General features: G+C 37.7%; 1 protein-coding gene across 1 annotated transcript in view; it reads right to left on the bottom strand.

Annotated features, from left to right (window-relative positions):
• Nucleotides 1–22273, bottom strand: part of LOC135480584 (protein-methionine sulfoxide oxidase mical3b-like) — a 58347-nt gene that overhangs the window by 10715 nt on the left and 25359 nt on the right. Inside the window, 21 exon segments of the mRNA XM_064760459.1 lie at nt 2–742; nt 1111–1271; nt 2742–2786; nt 3462–3645; nt 3871–3961; nt 4230–4315; nt 4838–5039; nt 5591–5797; nt 6163–6237; nt 6699–6814; nt 8519–8666; nt 9402–9450; nt 9783–9936; nt 10575–10693; nt 10907–11112; nt 13201–13458; nt 14836–15092; nt 15471–15572; nt 17880–17915; nt 18634–18756; nt 20522–20729. Coding sequence (XP_064616529.1) covers nt 2–742; nt 1111–1271; nt 2742–2786; nt 3462–3645; nt 3871–3961; nt 4230–4315; nt 4838–5039; nt 5591–5797; nt 6163–6237; nt 6699–6814; nt 8519–8666; nt 9402–9450; nt 9783–9936; nt 10575–10693; nt 10907–11112; nt 13201–13458; nt 14836–15092; nt 15471–15572; nt 17880–17915; nt 18634–18756; nt 20522–20729 — 3568 coding nt within the window.

Below are 22273 nucleotides of genomic sequence, written 5' to 3' on the forward strand. Positions count from 1 at the left end.
GTCACTGTCAGCATCTGGGCTTGGAACCCCTTTCCTCCTGCTAGGGAGGAGCGCATGAACACCTCCTCTGACGAGTTCTTATCTTCTCCAGAGGCCATATAATCTCTATCTGTTGAGCTTGTGTCATGGCTGCCGTTGACCTTGACGTTTTGAAGGACGTTCTCCTCCTGCTCCTCCAAGTCACTGGTAGCAGACTCTTTCTCCTGATCCAGGTCCTGCAGGAGTTGTTCCATGGCCCTGCTCACGGCAGACTTATCAAGATTCTCATCACTAGCCTCTTCGGTCGAGTCCTCCCTCGCTTCAGCCTTCCCTCTCCCTACTCTCTTGCCTTCACTCAAACTATCGCTCTCGTCTTCCTCTGACAGCTGTGCGTAATTCTTCTTCTTGTGGCGCCGGTGTTTTGGCTTCTCTGGACTCTTGCTGCTGTCTCCTCTTGGCTTACCCTCATCTTTCATCTCTCCATTTTCCTCCTTTTCGCCTTCAGTCTCTGCTGCTTTGCCGTCTTTCTTTCCCATACCAAACATGCTCCAGGGGTCTAGACGGACGACCTCTGGGGCGGACACAAAGAAGCTTTCCCTGGCAGCTTTGAGGGCTGCGGGACTGGTGGGTGTGTTTACAGGGGAGGCCTCTCTGAATCCAGGGTCAACGTTTTCCTCACTATCTCTACCACGCTCCTCATTTCGACTTTCAGTCTCTGTCAGACTGCCTTCATCATCTTCATCCATAGAATCATAATCTGATACTGAAAGTAAACCAAAAAATAGCCATTACGAATTATTTTTGTGATCAACCTAGTCAGATAAAAAAAAAATCTGAAAATTCTATGAAATGTTTCATTTGCAAACTGTTCATAATTCACAACACTGAGCTGAAATTCTTTTCCTGTTTCTGGACCATGAAGTGTCTACAGCACTAACTAGCGAATTGATGCAGCAATGTCCTTGTTTTCAAATCCCAACAAAGGGAGATAACCAAGTGAACAGTGAAATATGGTATAGGATGCAGGATATGGGCATATGCATGTCCCCCCACAGTTGCTATCGAATGAAAATCGGAGTATCGTGTCTGACGTGGGATGAATGAAGATCCATAACATAAACAGGTCTGTACCTTCATCGGTGTCATCTTCCTCATCAGATGACAGCTCTTCATCATCAATGTCCAGCAGGTTCTCCCTGGAATGACGCTTCTGCCAGGTGGCAGCCAGTTCCCTGGCACCTGAAATCTCATCAGCCATCACCTCGTCCTCCAAGTCTTCTTCTCCGCTGGACCTGATGTGAAGACAGACAGAGAGACGTCAGAAACACACACCACATGCACAAGTTAGTCATCTATCAACATGTGTAAATATGATATTCCACAACAAAACTGCTCTGATTTTAGATTATTGGTATGAGTGCGCATTACATTTGTAAAAATATGCAAGTAAGCTCTCAAATGTTACCTAAAGTTTCAGTAACATACAGTAAACTGATTCCAGTTTATATAATTATATTTGTTTTCCTCAACAAGGTGGGAAGTTTTCAATATTTAAAGTTTTCGCCTAACAATCACTTTCAAAGACAGAGCAACAATTGAAGAGTTTATCGCCATCTAACATGATAGAATATCTTATATCTCTCTGCACATTATTTAGTCTTTCACCTTTAAATGTCAACCAGCAGAATTACATAGAGACAACAAATGCTGACTGCAAGATACACATATATCATACAAACATTCACACAGCTTTTCAATTAACGGTATATTATCTTAAGCAAGAATATGGCATACATACAGTAAAAACAGCTCAAATATAACACATTAGAAATTACAGCAAACTTTAAGTGAAAAACAAGTAAACGTACATGTAAGTCCAACAGACCAAACTACCACACTGACTACTGACAAACTACTTAAAACAAAACTTCAAGCATCAAATAAAACGGGCCCAGTGGTTATTGTGAACTGCCAGCATGACGACTCAGAAGCCTCACACCAAGGTGGTCTCTGGAAGTTTATACTGGCTTCCTCTTTGGTCGCATGTGGAAAGGTTCTCCAGCATCCTGCGGATGGTCTTGGGCTTCCTCCCACCACAATGCTGGCCACCATCATGTAAAGTGAAATATTCTTGAGAATGATGTAAACATCAATCAAATAAATTGTTCAACACAGGTATGATGAATTCCTATCATCCTTTAATCTACTTCTCAGAATATTTGTCTACGTAGAAAAAAAATCAAAGCATTTCCATGCATGAACAGCGTACAAATTTCTGAACAGTTATCAAAATATAACCAAATACACGAGAAATCAATATACATGTACTTCTGAGTTCATTTTTCAGTCTTGAAATTCCATTAAGTTCTTAGAAATTCCATAGAAATTCTTAAATTTTCCGAGAACAGCATGTAACATTATTTGTTAGAAAAATTCTGATCATCCGCAATGCAAAATTTAGAATGTATGTTTGCACACATTTGACTTTATAAGAGTCTCCAGAAGCTTGACGAATGGGTATCCAATGGTCTAACCATGTGTTCAATATTTACTGCTAGAAAGAATTCAGCCTTACTTTTACCACAGGACACTATTCCCATAGCTTAAATTATAATTTTGCATACATCAATACATAAAAACTGATTTCCAAAATTTGTGCATGAAAATTCTGTATGACTGAAAGGACCGTACACAAATTAAATCAGAAAACAACTGCATCAAACACACAGAACCATGGTACAAAACATGTACACGAATCATACCACTGATTCAGGATATGTGCCAGTTCCATTTGTGTTAACTCGTCGCTGCAATGGGGAAGTAAGAAGAGGACATACAGCTGTGAACCCCCATACAATCCTACCTGCTTCGTTTTAATAAACTCTGATTGTGATTAGCCATGTATGGTAAACTTATCAAAAGCAGAAATGTAATGTGTGCTTGGATGGAAAAAAATAAAAATGAAATAAATAAAAATAAAATACAAATAAAAAAAAATAAAAATAAAATAAATAAAAATTTAAAAATGAACATTTGGCAGATAAACAGCCACACTTTAATTTATATATTACATTTTGAAGAGAACTTCAATTATTCAACACCTACACGCCTAATTATGCTTGACACAACAACCCGAACATTATATAGTATTTGCAGAAATGCGTGGAGCAGGAAGCATCTTGTATGGCAGGTACAGTTTGCCAGGTACCTTACAGCAGGAAGTTCTCTCCACAGGCCTCTGCTGCTTCCCCTTCCACCCCCACCCCTCCCCCCCCAAATTAATGCACAGGAAGTCTAGGTGAAACATACAGTGGAATATAAGAAGCCTGTTAGAAGAGGGCTAACTGTGAGCTTGTTGGAATACCACTTATCTGGTTTTGTGCAAAAACTCCAAATTCTCCTCTATAAACTTTCTTTCCTACAAACTTCAAATGATCATATATAGTTACACATACAGTCCTCATTTTTTATGCACAACTCACTCAGAATCAGACTCTTCCTCGCCTTCTTCCTCCCCTAGCAACAGGTCACATGAAATTGAGGAGCGAAGATTGTGCTCCGTCTGCTCCTCTTCAGTTTCTTCCTCTCCTTCTAGAGAGTTCTCAAACTCCACCCGCTCGGGTGTTCTCAAGGCTTGTGGGAATGGTTCTTCTGGGACGGTTAGACCTAAATTGAAACAAGTCAATGGAAAACATGAAAAATTAGTTTTCAGGTCTTGGAAATTTGTGAAATTGGTCTGGGAGGGGTGTGGATAATGTGGTGTAGTTACAGGTTTGGATCATATCAAAGTGGTGCTGAAACTGAATCCTTTGTGTGATTTTTATATTTTTGGGGGGCATATTATTAAAGTGTTATTAACTGGGATGACAGCAGTGTGAAATCTGTTCTTACCTCCGATTAACTGAGGTGGTGTTTTCTTTTCTACAGGAGACAGTTTTACAGCTGGACTGGAATCAACTGTGTCTTTATCCTCAATATTTTCCTGAAATAAATCATCGATACAATTAATATTTGTTTGCACAAAATTTATCTCACACACACAAAAAACAAAATAAAAAAATTTTAAAAAAAACCCGCATAAAAGACAAGTGTATACAAAAAGAATAAATGTAATTACACCCACTTCAAAACTTTCTGCTCCATTTAAAACTTTGTACTACTTAATGTTTAACTATTTAATGATGGAATAATCTGATCTGGAAAAACACAATAGACATCACTTCTTTCCATAGGGCAAATAATTTTACTACCTTAATATCATCTGCTTCTTCAAAATTACGCTTCCTTCTTGATCTTGACATCATCATTCCAAAGTGCCGGAAACAATAAAAGAGAGCTGAGAGAGAGAGAGAAAAAAAAAAACACAGATAACTCCAGCACACTTTTCAAATTCTGGCAAAGAGTAGGACTAGGCCTAATTTTCTTGCACATATAAATGTTACCGGTACTTTAATATGTAATATTGATATATCACTTAATATAAATATTTTGAAAACCATCACTGCTGGAAATTTTTAAATACATCTTATTAACTTCATGAACGACCAAGTACCATTTATCACAGACCATTTTTATTTTGAATGAAATTATCAGTAAACAAGATGTTGTGACATGTAGAATAGCAAGATGTAGTGAACAAAGCTGGGCAATATTCTATGTTACAGGCCTCAGGTGTTCAAAAATGTATTAAAATTAAATCTTAATACAAGTCTTAAACTAATTTAAAGCAACCAGCAGTGTAGTCCGGGCTTACGTTAATACCGAGTTCAAGACCTCCTCTCCCCTGGTATTTTTTTGTGTCAGTACACAAAAGTTTCACAGTATGAAACTTGTAAAGTCCTGTCTCTTGCACACTTACGTTCACCCGCTGGTGATTTCTCAAAAGAGTAGTTGCCGAGTCTGAGTGAGACTGCACAGTAGGCACACTTCAGACATCCCCTGTGGAAGAAAAGGCCCTCGGCACTCATCCTTTCCATCAGGTACACTCTCTTCTTACAGAACACACAAAACTCACTGGCTGGCTGGGCTGCCATCAGGGGCTGTGGGGTGGAGCGACCGTTCTGAAACACAAGTCATTAAATATTGGATGTTTATCAAATCATGAGGATGAAAATCAAAAATATAAAGGCAAATGGAAATGATTCACTTAACAAATCCATCTTTTTTTACATTCCTTTATCATTTATGGCCTTTTTTTTCATATATTACACCATTACAATATCCAGAAACACTTTAACATCCATACTCCAAACAGTGGTGTTATAGTCCACATAATAAGTGAATATCACTTAATTATTTGACTGGTTTTTAACATCACAATAAAGAACACCTCAAAGAATGTTTCTTCTTGACATGAAGCCGAGTGATTATTTCAATTTTTCATTTAGATTTAATGAAGTAAGAAAATTTCACTAATATGATGGTCTTCAAGTTTTATGTGGATGGAAGAATCGTAAGTGCCTGGAAAAACCTCCGGCCTTCCTCAGGTACCTGACAAACATCCTTGCTTAAAGATGCATCCGATCCGGCAAGAGCTGGATCTGAATCTCCAGCCTCGGAGGTCAAAGATAGTTTATACCGTGAAAAAAATATGCTGGACAAAAATATTTACCACACGTTTGCCTGAGTCAACATTATTGAGATCATGTCCACGGAATTTGGAGACCAGCAGTTCTCCCATTTGTTTGACGCTGACATTTCCCTGAACGTCTTTGTTTGCCGGCCGTTTAATGGCATCGTCCAGCTTGTTCCCTAACACCAGCTTGTTCCTCAACTCCTCCATCGGGACCTTGTTGTAGCCAGTGAGCATTACGTCATTCTGGAAATGGAAAAGTGCATGCCACTGTACAAAAATCACATCTCAATAGGGCTGCATGATTTTGAATCCCCCGAGAGATGGCACTAGTGTGAAGCAGACCCTTGAGCCCTTATTATGACCAAAAATGATTACATAGCAATGTTTACAATGATGTTTGTCTATATTATGATGTGATAATGATGAACTGGGAAACCTTTGATATCACTAAACCAGCGTCAACATCCGAGTGCTGGGTGTCTGATGTGTCCCCATTCTTTAAATCTTACATCCTCACGCCATACCTGACAAGTTAAAATATTTCACTTATATGACAAAACGTTACGGGCAAAGTAAACTGACCTTAGCCCCAAATCCTCAATCCTTACCTCTTTCTCTTCACGATACCTCTTGCTGCCAAATGTAGGTGTGTTACTGTCTGTGACATCATCTTTGTCTTTTCTCTGCAGAAAAACAACAGTATGTTAATTACTACCAATGAACAAGCACAGCACATCCCCAATTTAACATCCTCTTCATGTTATTGTGCTTTACGGCTACAGGCCTGCAAAACTTCAGGTCAATATATGCAGAACTTTTGAGGAACTACACCGAACATTTACTTAAACATTGATTGTAATACACAATACATCAGGTTGTGAATTCTGTAATTTATGATATTTAACATGCACAAAGCGAATCAACGACGAAAATCTCCCGCATGTTATTGTGCTCTAGATGCATGGCATGTGTGTAAAACACGAGCTCAATACATGCAGTACTTTTTAAGATACAACCCCTAACATTTTGTTTCACATTGCTTTCCCTGGTACTGGATGCTGACGCCCATGCTCAGGTATGACATAAGCTACACTTGTACTTATTACAGGCTAGCTAAAAACTGGTGTAACTTGATTAGTTTTACCTTCTTTGCTTTGGAAAATCTGTTACTGAGCCTATTGAGTAGAGACACCTTTCTGGTGGGTGATTTTGTGCCTAGGCCTGTACCCTCATCCAATATGGCGGGCTTGGGAATGTCAGCTGAAAGAGAAAGGGAGCAGATGTTAATACTTTTGAACAGTACAGCTTTCAACATGTGTACAACATTTGGTTTTCCAGTTAAGCCAGAACAAAGTGATTACCTCATAATAACAATCACTTTTTTACATCACTGCAGAGCTACATATGCCATGAGGGTTCACGTATTTATGTATTCATTTATTTGATTGGTGTTTTACCCCATACTCAAGAATATTTCACTTATACGACAGCAGCTGTATTAAATCAAACACACCAAAATACTACCAAACTTTTATGGTTGCTCACACCAGAACTATTAGTGAATATAATTCAGATGATTCAAGTAAATAATTAAGTCTTGTTTCATGTGTAGAACCTCTGGCTAAATTGGATTTATTTGTTTATTTATTTGACTGGTGTTTTACGCCATAGTCAATTATATTTCACTTATATGACGGCGGCCAGCATTGTGGTGGGAGGAAACCGGGCAGAGCCTAGGGTAAACCCACGACCATAAACAGGTTGCTGGAAGACCTTCCCATTTACGGCCGGAGAGAAAGCCAACATGAGCTGGACTTGAACTCACAGCGACCGCACTGGTGAGAGGCTTCTGGGTCATTTCTCTGCGCTAGCACGCTAACCAACTGAGACACGGAGGTTACAGGGCTAAATTAGAAATTGTGCCTTAAGTAACGTGTACACCAAAATGATCTTGAAAAAATATTCAAAGTGGAAATATACACAAGCACAAATTAAATATTAAAATTTGTCCACACATGAAGTGTCATAAGCTAATAGTACTAATACACATGTGGACAGCTTTCTACAGATACTGTGTATACCAGAAAAATTGGTATACACCAAGGTAAATTTTGGTGTATACACTCTACAAATCTGGTAAAGAAGCTAGGGTGACTGCATAAGAAACTGTAGAACTATAAGAAAGGTGTTCACAGGAGAATAGAATGAAATCAATTTGAATTTGTGCATGAAGTCCACAAAACAGGGAAATGGTAAAATCGCCAGAGGAACCCAATACCCTTCTTGTTCTCTTACAACGTAGGTAGGCATGTGCATAAAAACTGTAGCCCTACATGAAACTTGATTACAAGTATACAACAAATTGTTGCCCTGCATAGAGGTTTTATTTCTAGAGAAATCATGTTTACTACAGAAAACAAACTGAAGTCTATAACTGGCAAATTTTTGAACTGAAAGTCTATCAATTAAAAACAATAAAAAAACATACACAAAGCCTATAAAATTAAAACCCATAAAACAGTTTAACCTTCCATCATTAGGACCGTTCTTGTACACAGGCGAAAAGAAATATAAAAAAAAAACAAAAAAAAACATAACTTCCTATCTCTGTATGTTGGAGATCCCACATGATGACCATTATACAGGAGTTAACAAAAAAGTTTAACCTGCCATCCGAGTTTGTGCATTTACGCACCATACCTTACACTAGAGAGCTAAACACAAAAGCTATACATGTAAAGGAGCTAAAAGAAAAAGCTTAACCTTCAATCCATGTATGTGAACCCACTATACAGGAGGTAAAAAAAAAAAAAAAGCTTAACTGGACACCGACACCAACGCTTATCCCCCCTCTCACAATACCTCGCCTCACTTCATACAGGCAAGCTAAAAAAGACTTGATTTTCCCGTAAAACAACAGAGAGTTAGTTTTCCTGTACATACAGATGTGGCAACCAGACTTACGTAATGGCAGATTTTCTTTCTTGAGGACATCGTAGAGTTGAGAAAGGTACGAGACCATGGTGAGCTTGTCGGGGACTTCACATTTGGCCATGTCTTCTCCGGACATCACAGGCTGAACACCCAGTTCCTTCTGGGCTACATCAAATGCCTACAAAGCCAACAGAAGATCAGATGAGGTTTACGGGATTAGCAGATAAAAAATTACCACTTACCTTCAACCTTTTAAACCACCTCAACAACCATTATTTTCAAACATTCTGAGAGAACTATGGGGTTTAGAGAAATAATTTGCACAGTTTTATGAAGCTTACATTTTTATTGACACAGACAAATTTTTAGCATCATTTTCAAAATAACTGTACACATAAATTCCACAGAAAAAAAAACGCTTTAGTGGTTGCAAAGGCTGAAGATTTACAGTAACTGTCCTGCTATATGAAAAGTAGTGCAAATCATGTGCAGATAATCACATCAATTTTTAGCCGGGTCATTCTTTAATGAAAATATTTCTTGAAATCATAGCAAATTTATTGTATGTGCAAACAGATACAAAAGTAGAGAATTCATGGAGATGCTGAGGCTAACCACCTAATCATCCGATTTCTCCTAGATTCCTTTCAGGTGAGAGAGACGGCCATATCTGACATATTCAAAGCCTACCATGTACAACTGAGTGGTTCTTAGGCATCAACTTAGATACATCAAGACTGACAAAGAATCATACATGTAGATCTGCAGAAAAGATCATTCAGTTACATAAAAATCCCCAAAATATCAGCTCTAAACACATCCAACGCTATGCAAATCAAGGGAGACAACTCATGAATGCCACATTTCAAAGTATACATGTAAACTGTTTAAAATCAGAGAAGACTGAACTTACCAACTGATTGTTTTCTGCTATGTTTTCAGCTGCAAGACTTTTGAAGTCACTGGGAATAAAAAAAAAGCATATATTTACCATACAAGTATAAACCATATGTATGCATTTAGCTTCTGAGTGATAACCTGAAATCTTCCAACTTACTAAGCTGGTAAGCAAACTAACAAAGAATATGTAATGCTATTCTGACCATGACTGCATTGGATCATAAGGACACAGCTAAAATTCATAGAAAAACCACCAATATATACCAAATTTTATTAAGCATGTAACTTTCTGTGGCTACACAAAGTGTCTAGTACCTATATTTATCATAAACTTATTAGTGTGAATCACCCCACTATGTAAGAAAAGAAGGCTCAATACTTTTTAAACACTTACATCAACTCTGGTCTGAATATATGTATAAGAGCACAGAGGGCCAGCCCACTCTTCCAGGAGGCCGTGAAGTCAGTCACGTGAACACTGTAATACTTTCCAGAGTTTAACAAGTTCTGGCACCAACGCAACAGCGTGTAACTATCAATGAAATCTTCTGAAAAGTTGAAAAAGATTTAAACTTACGCCATACTCAAAAAAATACTTCACCTGCACAATGGCAGTCAGCATTATGATGGAAGGAAAACCGTGACTATCTGACCTTCTCATGTACGACCAGAGAGAAAGCCAACATAAGCTGGACTGGAAGTCACAGCGCATTGGTGAGAGGCTCCTGGCTGATGTGCTAGCACACTAAACCCTAAGCCACTTAGGCCCCTTTCAGAGTTTTTGAGATGGAAGATTAAAATCTATATGTATACAATCTGTTGTAAAGTCAATACATCCAAACTGCCTGTATAAATATGCTGACAATCATAAAATACACTGTCTGAGGCATTGTATAAATATGCTGAAAGACACATGAATTTTTCTCGCGACAAACAGACACAGTTAAAAATTATGTTCATTGAAATAGTGTGAAATACAATGCTGCCTCAATGGAACATCATGCTAAAGATGCTGACTCTGACATCCGGCACAGAATGCTGACACTAGCAATCATAGAGACAGACCATCACTAATCGCCTTGCACTGTACACGGCGTGAGAAAGTATTAAGACTGACCATTTACACAGGCACATCCCAACTTCGGACTGAATATTTCACTCTATTCCAAGAGCCATTTTTTCTCACCATTTCTAGCTCTCTTAGTTGGCAGCTCAAACACCTCATCTTTTGAAGACGCATCACCTGAATCGTACAAATGACGCATTTGCTCTGGCTTGAAGAATTTTGAATTTAAATTAGGATATCTGAAAAATAAAAAGAAACAAATAAAGAATTGCCAGAATATATAATCAGCTTATCTCTCTACCTTAACACAAGTATGTATTAAAACAGGAAAAGAAAAACAAAACTAATAAACTTAAAACCAGCATGGAACAAATACATGTACATGCACCGGGATTTAGATGTTACTTCAATGCAGTATATTAACAGACTACTCAGTATGTTCATTTCCTTACCTTGTGTTGGGATCTATGCTGTAATCATGGAAGTTTTTGTGCAGGTTTTCTGGTGTTGTTTGTGACAGAAGCAGGAATATGCTCTCCCTCTCTGCTAACACTTGCAATGGGGTGGCTTTCCCCGAGGCAAAGCTGCGGATCATCCAGGCAGCGTCAAACGCTCCCAGAAACCCCCGCGCACACCCAGTACCCGTCGGCCAGAATGGCTACAATCACACGTATACATACATTTACATGTGTATAATAAGTCTTATACAGACTAATATTTATTTATTTGAATGGTGCTAATTCTGTTATCAAGAAAAAATAAATAAAAACTTTCAAAATTTGTTTGATGTTCACTGATTAGAAATAATCATGTCCTTTTGCTTGTCTTAAGTTTAATTTAGTTTAGAATTCATTTATTTCAGTGGTGCTTTATCCCACACTCATAAATATGTCACTTGAGTGAAATCAGCTTTAATACTGGCAGTGCACCGTATGGTATATGTGGTAACTAGCACATGTGTACACCTGTTAGGATCAGGAGTTGCAAATGTATTACATAACGCCTTATTACTATGCAAACTGATTTCAATGAATATGTGCACTGGGCTTTACCAACATTCAAGCCTATGGTTTGTATCAAAACTTAATATGCCAGGCTGTGCAGTGTTAAAGAGAACAGTCACAAGTTTATTGGTAAATTATGATCTGCCCACCTCCAGTGCACTGTTAAGAGAACAGTCACAAGTTTACTAGTAAATCATGATCTGCCCACCTCCAGTGCACTGTTAAGAGAAGTGTCACAAGTTTATTGGTAAATCATGATCTGCCCACCTCCAGTGCACTGTTAAGAGAACAGTCAAAAGTTTACTAGTAAATCATGATCTGCCCACCTCCAGTGCACTGTTAAGAGAACAGTCAAAAGTTTATTGGTAAATCATGATCTGCCCACCTCCAGTGCACTGTTAAGAGAACAGTCACAAGTTTATTGGTAAATCATGATCTGCCCACCTCCAATGCACTGTTAAGAGAACAGTCACAAGTTTACTAGTAAATCATGATCTGCCCACCTCCAGTGCACTGTTAAGAGAACAGTCACAAGTTTATTGGTAAATCATGATCTGCCCACCTCCAGTGCACTGTTAAGAGAACAGTCAAAAGTTTATTGGTAAATCATGATCTCCCCACCTCCAGTGCACTGTTAAGAGAACAGTCATAAGTTTACTAGTAAATCATGATCTGCCCACCTCCAGTGCACTGTTAAGAAAACAGTCAAAAGTTTATTGGTAAATCATGATCTGCCCACCTCCAGTGCACTGTTAAGAGAACAGTCACAAGTTTATTGGTAAATCATGATCTGCCCACCTCCAGTGCACTGTTAAGAGAACAGTCAAAAGTTTACTAGTAAATCATGATCTGCCCACCTCCAGTGCACTGTTAAGAGAACAGTCACAAGTTTATTGGTAAATTATGATCTGCCCACCTCCAGTGCACTGTTAAGAGAACAGTCACAAGTTTACTAGTAAATCATGATCTGCCCAACTCCAGTGCACTGTTAAGAGAACAGTCACAAGTTTACTAGTAAATCATGATCTGCCCACCTCCAGTGCACTGTTAAGAGAACAGTCACAAGTTTATTGGTAAATCATGATCTGCCCACCTCCAGTGCACTGTTAAGAGAACAGTCAAAAGTTTATTGGTAAATCATGATCTGCCCACCTAGAGTGCATTGTTAAGAGAACAGTCAAAAGTTTACTAGTAAATCATGGTCTGCCCACCTCCAGTGCACTGTTAAGAGAACAGTCAAAAGTTTACTAGTAAATCATGATCTGCCCACCTCCAGTGCACTGTTAAGAGAACAGTCACAAGTTTATTGGTAAATCATGATCTCCCCACCTCCAGAGCACTGTTAAGAGAACAGTCACAAGTTTATTGGTAAATCATGATCTGCCCACCTCCAGTGCACTGTTAAGAGAAGTGTCACAAGTTTATTGGTAAATCATGATCTGCCCACCTAGAGTGCATTGTTAAGAGGACAGTCACAAGTTAATTGGTAAATCATGATCTGCCCACCTCCAGTGCATTGTTAAGAGAAGTGTCACAAGTTTACTAGTAAATCATGATCTGCCCACCTCCGGTACACTGTTAAGTGAACAGTCACAAGTTTATTGGTAAATCATGATCTCCCCACCTCCAGTACACTGTTAAGAGAACAGTCACAAGTTCATTGGTAAATCATGATCTCCCCACCTCCAGTGCACTGTTAAGAGAACAGTCAAAAGTTTATTGGTAAATTATGATCTGCCAACCTCCAGTAAACTGTCGCCCACCAGCCCCATCAACAATGTATGACCATTCCTTTCTATAATGCGGGATGCATTGTGAGAGGCAAACATGGAGGTAAAGTCAAACATGGCTACATCAGGCTGGCCGTAGTGATTGATGGCGTACTCCGGATTTGGCAGCATGTGATTGGTGGAGAAATCTGCAGCTTCTCGAGCATAGTTGAGCAAGGCATCCTGATCGACATTCTCTTTGGAGAGCAGCTGGACAGTGTCATTGTAGTCCTGAAGAAAAAATCCATTCAGAAATCAATCATTTTGGTGATAGCAATTCGCAAAAGCACAGTCTAATACCTCAGCCTCTTCGCACATGAAAGAATAACTTTTAGTGCAATTTATGTACATTTTTAATTTGACGTTGCAGACAAAACTATATTGGTTGGATTGTTAGTTTCAAAGCTTCACAAAAAGTAACATTTTATCAGTCAACACAGAAGAATAGGCTTGAATAAACACCTTGCAAACATGTGAAAAAGTTAAGAATTACAGTCGTCTTAAAGTGAACTACAAATCAGTGCAATATATGAAGTGGTTTGTTTGTATTTTACACCTCCAGGTTTTTAACTATCAGAGTTAACAAGCACAAATCTTCGGACATAAACTGTATAATATTATGTCAAACTTCTCAAGTAAAGTATTTTTACTTTGCTTCTTTACTTCCATTATGTAAAAGAATATAAGAGTGTTCCTTCAGTCGGCTGGTTTCAACCAAGTACTGAGCTAGATGTAGTGTTCTTAAAAACCACGGCAGTTTGGAACGTTCAGCCAACACAAACTAATGGTATGAACTGCAGCAGTTCAGAGCCTTCAGCCAAAATGAACTGATGGTCCGAACTAAAGTTTTTCGGAACCTTCAGGAAACAGAAACTAATGGCCCGAACTAAAGCTTTTCGGAACCTTAAGCCAACACAAACTAATGGTCCGAACTAAAGCTTTTCGAAATGTTAAGCCAACACAAACTAATGGTCCGAACTGCAGCAGTTTGGAACGTTCAGCCAACACAAACTAATGGTCCGAACTGCAGCAGTTTGGAACATTCAGCCAACACAAACTAATGGTCTGAACCGCAGCAGTTTGGAATGTTCGGCCAACACAAACTAATGGTCTGAACCGCAGCAGTTTGGAACATTCAGCCAACACAAACTAATGGTCTGAACCGCAGCAGTTTGGAACGTTCAGCCAACACAAACTAATGGTCTGAACCACAGCAGTTTGGAACATTCAGCCAACACAAACTAATGGTCTGAACCGCAGCAGTTTGGAACATTCAGCCAACACAAACTAATGGTCTGAACCGCAGCAGTTTGGAACGTTCAGCCAACACAAACTAATGGTCTGAACCGCTGTAGTTTGGAATCTTCAGTCAACACAAACTAATGGTCTGAACTGTTACAGTTTGGTACCTTCAGCCAACATAAAATAGTGGTTTGAGGTCTAAATTGCAGCTCTTTAGAACCTTCAACCAGCTAGAAGTAGAGATGGAATGCTTCAGTTTGGAACCTTGAGACAACCAGTAACAAGAACACTGTGCAGGTCTAAAAGAAAGATTTCAACAACACAAGAAAAAAAAATCAAAACGCCTTAAGATCTGTACAAAATTACATTGAGCAGGACTCCTTTCTCCAGCAGGCTCATCTTCTTGGCTGTCATGACAAAATAATGAGTTTCATCTTTGTAGTAGACAATATTCTCCAGGTCAATCCCAGTCTGTTCCTTCAGATCAAGGAAGAACTTCTGGTTGAAGATGAAGGCCACCCCACTGATTTCCTCTACACTGGCCTCAGCCTGGGTGTTCCCGTTGATAAAGTTGGCAGTAATGGCTATAGCGAGCTTTCCTCGGAATTCTTTCCTCTTAAAACCTGAAATATTTTATAAGTTGACTATTTCAAAATGACATCATTATTTACTTGACCAGTGTTTTACGCCACGCTCAAGAATATTTCCCTTATACGATAGTGGCCAGCATTATGGTGGGAGGAAACCCGCCAGAACCACTGGGAAAGCCACAAACATCTGCAGTTTGCTGGCCAAACTTTAGAAGTGTTTGTTAAATATATATACATGTGAACAAAAAAGGAATAAAAAAGGTAGAAAGAAAGCAATCAAATCATCACTGTCTTGTTATGGTTTCAATGTTGTCACCTTTCCATTTTCTTTCAATTTTCATTTTGTAAATAATTTACTTAAACCATCTTGATTGTTGTTTTACTATCACCAATGCTGTTACTCATTCTTACCGTGAAGTGTATTTCGTTTGCCATCAGCTCCTATCAAGACATCAAACTCAAACTCAGAAACAGGGTTGTTCTCTGGTAAAATCCTTGCTCTCCAGCCAGTGCCTACAATACATACATGAATGTAGAGACAAAGTAGTTAAGCAAAAAAATAACAGGCCTCTTAAGTGTTATCATATTTTCTGCATCTATTCAGTTATTCACCTGTCCTCACTTTTTTTTACTTTGTTTTCTTGACTTCCAGCTTTAAACAGCAACCATCCTCCACTGTACTTCATTTATTTATTTATTTGATTGGTGTTTTATGCTGTATTCAAGAACATTTCACTTATACGACTAAAGCCAGCATAATCATGGGGGGGAACCCATGACCATCTGCAGGTTGATGGAAGACCTTCCCACGTACAGCTGAAGATGAAGCCAGCGTGAGCTGGACTTGAACTTACAGCGGCTGCATTGGTGAAAGGCTCCCAGGTCATTATGCTGCGCTAGCATGCTAACCAACTGAGCCACGGAGGCCCCCAGTACTTTATTTAATTGCTTGTTTATTTATTCAATTGGCATTTTACACTGTACTCAAAAATATATCACTTATCCAACTGCGACCAGCATTATGGTGGGAGAAAACAGGGCAGTGCCCTGGGGAAACTCACAACCATCAGCAGGCTTCTGGCAGACCTTCCCACTTGGAGACTCCCCTGCACTTTCAACTTCCTGCATGTATGTTTACAATACCCACATAACACTTCTAATCAAGGAATGCATCTTATGGCAATAACAATTCTTCACACCTTTGTCTAGGCTTTTCAACTATCAACAATGTGGGCCATATACCTGTATGTACATCTACCAGTACAGTATGAAGCTACACCTGGAGATTTTATGTACATATAGTGTACATCTATAAACATCTATTCATATTTATTTATTTATTCGATTGGTGTTCTACGCCGTACTCAAGAATATTTCACTTACATGATGGCAGCCAGCATTATGGTGGGAGGAAACCGGGCAGAGCCCGGGGGAAACCCACGACCATCTGTAGATAGCTGGCAGACCACATCTATTTTTATAGATATCTGTATAAACTTATGCAATTCATGGTACAGATACTACTAATTTGCATATTAATTCCAATTCTGGTGTATTGTATAGCATAAACAGGAAAACCAATTTGTTAAGTAATTTATGCATCAATCAAAATAAGACCAGTATTTCATGTATTTTATCAAACATCAAAGAATTCTGGAACGCTTCAACTTTTTCAACATATTTCAGCGGTAACTTTATGTAACTTAAATTCTGAATTTCTCCCAGTACCCGTGAAGCAAATGTTAGTCACTAAACAAGGAAAGTACTTACATAGATCTACCAGTCATACAACCTTTGTTAATAAATGATTAGGAGACACACGTTAATACATAAATTTACACACTTTTTAAAAACATCTAAAGAAAAAAGATGCGAAATGACTAAAACAGTGTATGACTAATGGTCATGTGGACAGCTAAATATTATACACACAAATCTACATGTAATTTGTAAAAGACAACATAAAAAAAAATTTCAAAACCTCATGTTAGAAACTATAAACAAGATATCACCACAGGTGTGTAACTACTGAGTACACCAGTAAATGTTTCTAGAATGATATGAAAATACATCAAAAGTTTTCATGCTTTGTACATAACCCTCTGGTACATACACGTGCGTATGGGACTATAATGGAAGCATTACATGCTCATCCTTTACTTGTGCAAAAAGAATATTTGAATGCTTCTGAAACAAAGCCAATACTGAGATTCTGAGAGAACACCAAAATTGAGCTAACGATATCTGCCTTGCCTAAGGCCAGGTGTGCTGTTTATGAGACATCTACATGTACATGTAAGTGGAAATAAACTGTATGAGTAAACATTTCTCCATGTAGATAAAGCATATTTTTATTCATTTCTTTATCTATCTGCAGGTATATTATATTATTATTCAACTCCAGTGGAAATAAAATAAATTTCACTTTTATGATGGCAGAAGGGAAGTGAATTGCACAAAGTAAATAAGAAAATCCATCAAAAGTAGAATATTTTCTACAAAAAACAGAATCTATTTTCAAGTTTCGCAAAGATTACATGTCCATGTTGTTGTTCATGTAAACTTATGTGTGAATGAACTGTATTCTAAAAAAAAAAAATACATGTCAGCCTAGAGGTGCACACATTTCACCAATTCCCAAAGTGCTCCCCCTACATGCCCATTATATAGGTGCAAATCATTTCTGTTATGTTCTCAGTTCTTTTTACCAAGATGTCTATTGACACATTTTTACAACAAAAAGAAAAGCTACATCTACAAGGGTCTGTGTTGATCTAGTACAATGTAGCAAAGTACCACAGAACGTGCCCTAGGACTTACCAAGACGTTGTCTTCTAGAGCGGAACCTCAAAAGGGCTTTAAAAAGTCATCACACACACCATGATATACGTGTACATGTACGTGGACATTAAATTACTAACCACAATACAAATGGCAGAAAGTAAAAGGGCTAATTTCTTCAACATACTAAAAATACCGGCTAAGAAATACAGAAGGTACATGTATATTTCATATAATATACTGTATGCAAAGTCTAAGTATGTGTAGGTAAATAAAATGCAAAAAGCAGAAATAAGAAGTTGTAAAAAATTTTTGATTAAATTTTAAAAATCTGAAAAGAAAATCCAACTCTGTACAAATATTGCTTTCAAATCTAGTCAACAAAAATATTATGATCTACCGGTACTCCTACTCTCAACCCTCCTTCCAGAAAAACAGCCAAATTATTTTTAACACCACTTGATATGCCTGATGTCTGGGTTTGTGATTTTCCTAATTAACATTAAAACTGAACACCACCTGGTTGTGCTCAACAAGGCTATAGAAAGAATTGCAGAAAAAGCTCTGGTCAAATCATTTTTAAAAGAAGTGGTCACTGAATTATTATTTCTCATGCACTTTTTAAATGGAGTTGCCTTTCCCACTGAAATCACTACTTCAATGTCACTGATCTGGCTAACATGAAAAACGTATATGGAATACAAGTATACACATGTTTACACATGTGTGGTGTAAGTTTATTCTGAGGTGTAACACATAAGAATAAATCACTACAGCGAGGAGAACTGCTTACCATCTTTACTGTTTTCCTCAACTTCTGGAGGTTCAATGAGGCCTTCAAATGAGACATTTGTATGGATTTCTACTCCAACCAACAGGGCAACTTTCATTAATATACACTGCAGCTGACGTATACCTGAGAAACAGAAAATGAAACATATAAGTAAGATTTCTGAAGTCTTGCAACAATACTTTATCATTAAACATACAATCAACTGTAAAGAAATAAACCGTTTAAATTGACGCACATTTAAAAAATCCTCATAAAATACTGCGCAAGATTTTATACAATAAGTAAGGCTCTTTTCAATGCCTACATAGCAAATGTACACATACATGTAGTATAAGTGTTCAAGAGGGAGTGTCTACAAAGAAATGGACAGACAGACAGACGGACAGACTGACTGAAGGATGTACCACATGTGTGACAGGCTAATTTTCATTCACTCAAAATACATGTACAATAAACACACAGAATACACGCAAGAGTATCCATGTATACATGTACACTGAACATCTATTTATAAATCAAGCTAAAGTTTTTGTAAACATGGTATAAACATTCACATCTATCAACATGTGCAGGTACATCTGCACTGATACAAATGGCTGTTATGTGTACACTGTACATGAATGAATGCTGTATATAATGGTTGTTGTTTTTTTTGTGATTGTTTAAGGTGAACATTTATGATCATATGAGACAAACTCAGTGCCATTCAACTCACCCAATTATTTCTGTCTTTCACAATTTTTGCTGCTGCCATAGAAAGAGTTTAAATTATTATGAAATATATGTATGTACATGTATGTATGCTTAGGGGTTAACATCATACTTACATGCAATAATTTTTCAGACATATGACGACAAGGAGTCGTTAGGAGTGTGTACATATATTGTGTCTTCTTGTGACAGGGCAAGTCCATGCCACCAAAGTGTTGTCAGCATTGAAGTATCATTCTAAAGACACCAGAAATGACACCCCACCCAGTAACATTATACTTACACCTGGAGAACAAGTCATGTTTCCTTGCTCTATAACCTTTCAGAGCTGAGTGCCAAGCAAGGAAAAATCTTTGACATGACCTGACCCGGGTTTGATCCCTACGTCTCCTGACTTCGTATTATGAATATGTTGGCCTTTCCCAACCACATTCAAATAATGTGACATTACCATCTTCATAAGAATTCCAGTTATTTGTGTATGGAACATTTTAAAATTTAGACAACTCCTGGATAAATCATCTTAAATGAACTATATGTACATGTACCTTATACTAGGATCATTCACATAAGTTTTAATGGATTTGCATGTACACTTGCTCAAAATAACGTGAAAAATGTTTAGAAACTACATACATACACCGTCTGAAAATCCCACCCTAGAAAATAATTGTTTTACTCGATTCCTCAACCTTTTCCCATACGAAAGAGCAACTTTTAGTGCAACTTATGAACATTTCTAATTTGATTTTGGTGACAGAACTCAAATGACTTGATTGGCCAATTTCAAGGCTTCAGAAAAAGTACAATTTTATTAGTCTACAAAAAATAATGCCTTCAGAATATGCTTCAATAAACACCTTGCAAACATGCGAAAAATTCCCTTACATGATGACAGCCAAAAGTGATCAGATTAAACCACTGACTTTTGACAGGTTCTAGTGGTAAACAGTACACGTTGGAGGCGGAAGACAATGGTGCCTATCTGACTTTAATGTATATCTCCATGTATTGTGAAAAGAAAATTCTGTATAGAATGTAACCAGGAAATAAATCTGCTTCAAAAAACAGGTACAAATGATTTTCATGAACCTGCATACCTTCATTCACATGATATGATTGATAAACTTGCTGATCTCATAACATGACAATTTCTCTGTCAGGCCCTTAAACTTACTGATATGATCAATGGCTCCAGCACAGAATTTCCCAAAGAACTTTTTGGCGCCAAGGTTTTTGAGATCAGTGATGAGGTAAGGCCAAAGGTGAAGGACGTTGTTCCGAGAGAAGCGGTCGCGCTTCTCCACAAGGACCACCTTGGCCCCCAGGAGGGCGGCCTCTATAGCCACCCGTAATCCACATGGTCCGGCTCCTATCACAAGCACCTGGCAAGCACAACAGTGGGATAAAAAAAGACAACAAGAAAAGCAAAGTGCAGCATGACAGGTTTATAGTATGGTACGTCTTTTTTACTTCCGAGTCCAAATGCCACTTTCAACATATCTGAACAATTTATAAAATTTCTGATCAGTTTATTTATTTGATTGGTGTCTTCTGCTGTACTCAGGAGTATTTCCCCTGTATGACTGCTGTCTGAGGTATGGTGGGAGGAAACAGGGAAAATCCATGACCATTCACAGGTTGACGGAGGTTATTGCCACGTATAATTAAGAAGATTAAATGGGTAACTTTACATCCAATATACACCACTGCAATTCACAACGAGCTTTCTGCTTCAAATAAAACTTTATACTGAATATCAAAATCTTACTCAATACATTTTATAATTAATTTCCCGGTTGAGTGCCGAGTTTCTGTACACATACTATATAAATATCTTAAAGAGATTAAAGAAGTTCCCTAAAGAATGCATTTAGTATATATATATATATATATATAAATATAGAAAGCAGTAAATATACACGTCACATATCATGGTTACTTGAAGGGTCATGATTGGCATGAACATGTAGTTAGCCATGTTAAATACATGTACATCTACAAGTAAGTGAATCTGGAAGATTTAAAACTGTCTTGAATTTTGCACAAGACTAGAAGTTCACCTACATGTACTAAGGCAAGATTTATAAATATGGCTGCCGTTTGGCAACAGAAATCTTACACTTCCTGACTTCTCTGCCGTGTAAATTAGTGTACATGTACTTTAATGACCACAGCAAACTTCCTGTATATACATGTACAACTATGAAAGAAAATTGGTGTTCCGATCAACAGGAAGTGAAATGACCTCTGTGGAATCTGGCTACACACAAATACATAACGATGGTGGAAAACTGTGTTTAAATTGTGAATAATACACGTATCAATGTCAATTCCTACACAGTTACTTCCTGACAAAACCACATTGAATCAGATAACCCAAACTGATGTCATCTTTTGAAGCAGATATTATGCTTGTCTGGTTATAGCATTACACACAAAACATTTTGAACATGATTTCCATCAAAGTCAAATACCTGGCTGGTTTTATATAAATTTTAAACTTTAAATAAATCAGAGACAAATATGATATTCAAACACCTGTCTCTAACTCATACAGCATAATGCATGTGACTGCACATAATTTTGTACAGTCAAATTAAAAACTTTATGTTTTATAAACAGAGTAATTTAACCTAAACCATTCAACTTCGGCATTTCACTTGAAGTTAGGCTTCTAAAAATGTGCTTTCAGAATGATTCTTTAAATGCCATCACCTGAGCTTTTATTCTAAGAAATCAATCAAACTTCACAAACAAAAAAAACTGTAAGTAAAACTCTAAAAAACAAACCTATTAAGTGGATGAATCAACCACAATCAAGGAATATGTGTCTGAAGAAATACAACAAATTTACACCAAAACTGCTTGTAACACCTTGTAGCAACCTATGGAATTTTGTCACCTACGCTGTAAATGTATATGCACT

The sequence above is a fragment of the Liolophura sinensis genome, chromosome 1 (assembly GCF_032854445.1).
Source record: "Liolophura sinensis isolate JHLJ2023 chromosome 1, CUHK_Ljap_v2, whole genome shotgun sequence".
Classification (NCBI taxonomy): Eukaryota; Metazoa; Mollusca; class Polyplacophora; order Chitonida; family Chitonidae; genus Liolophura; species Liolophura sinensis.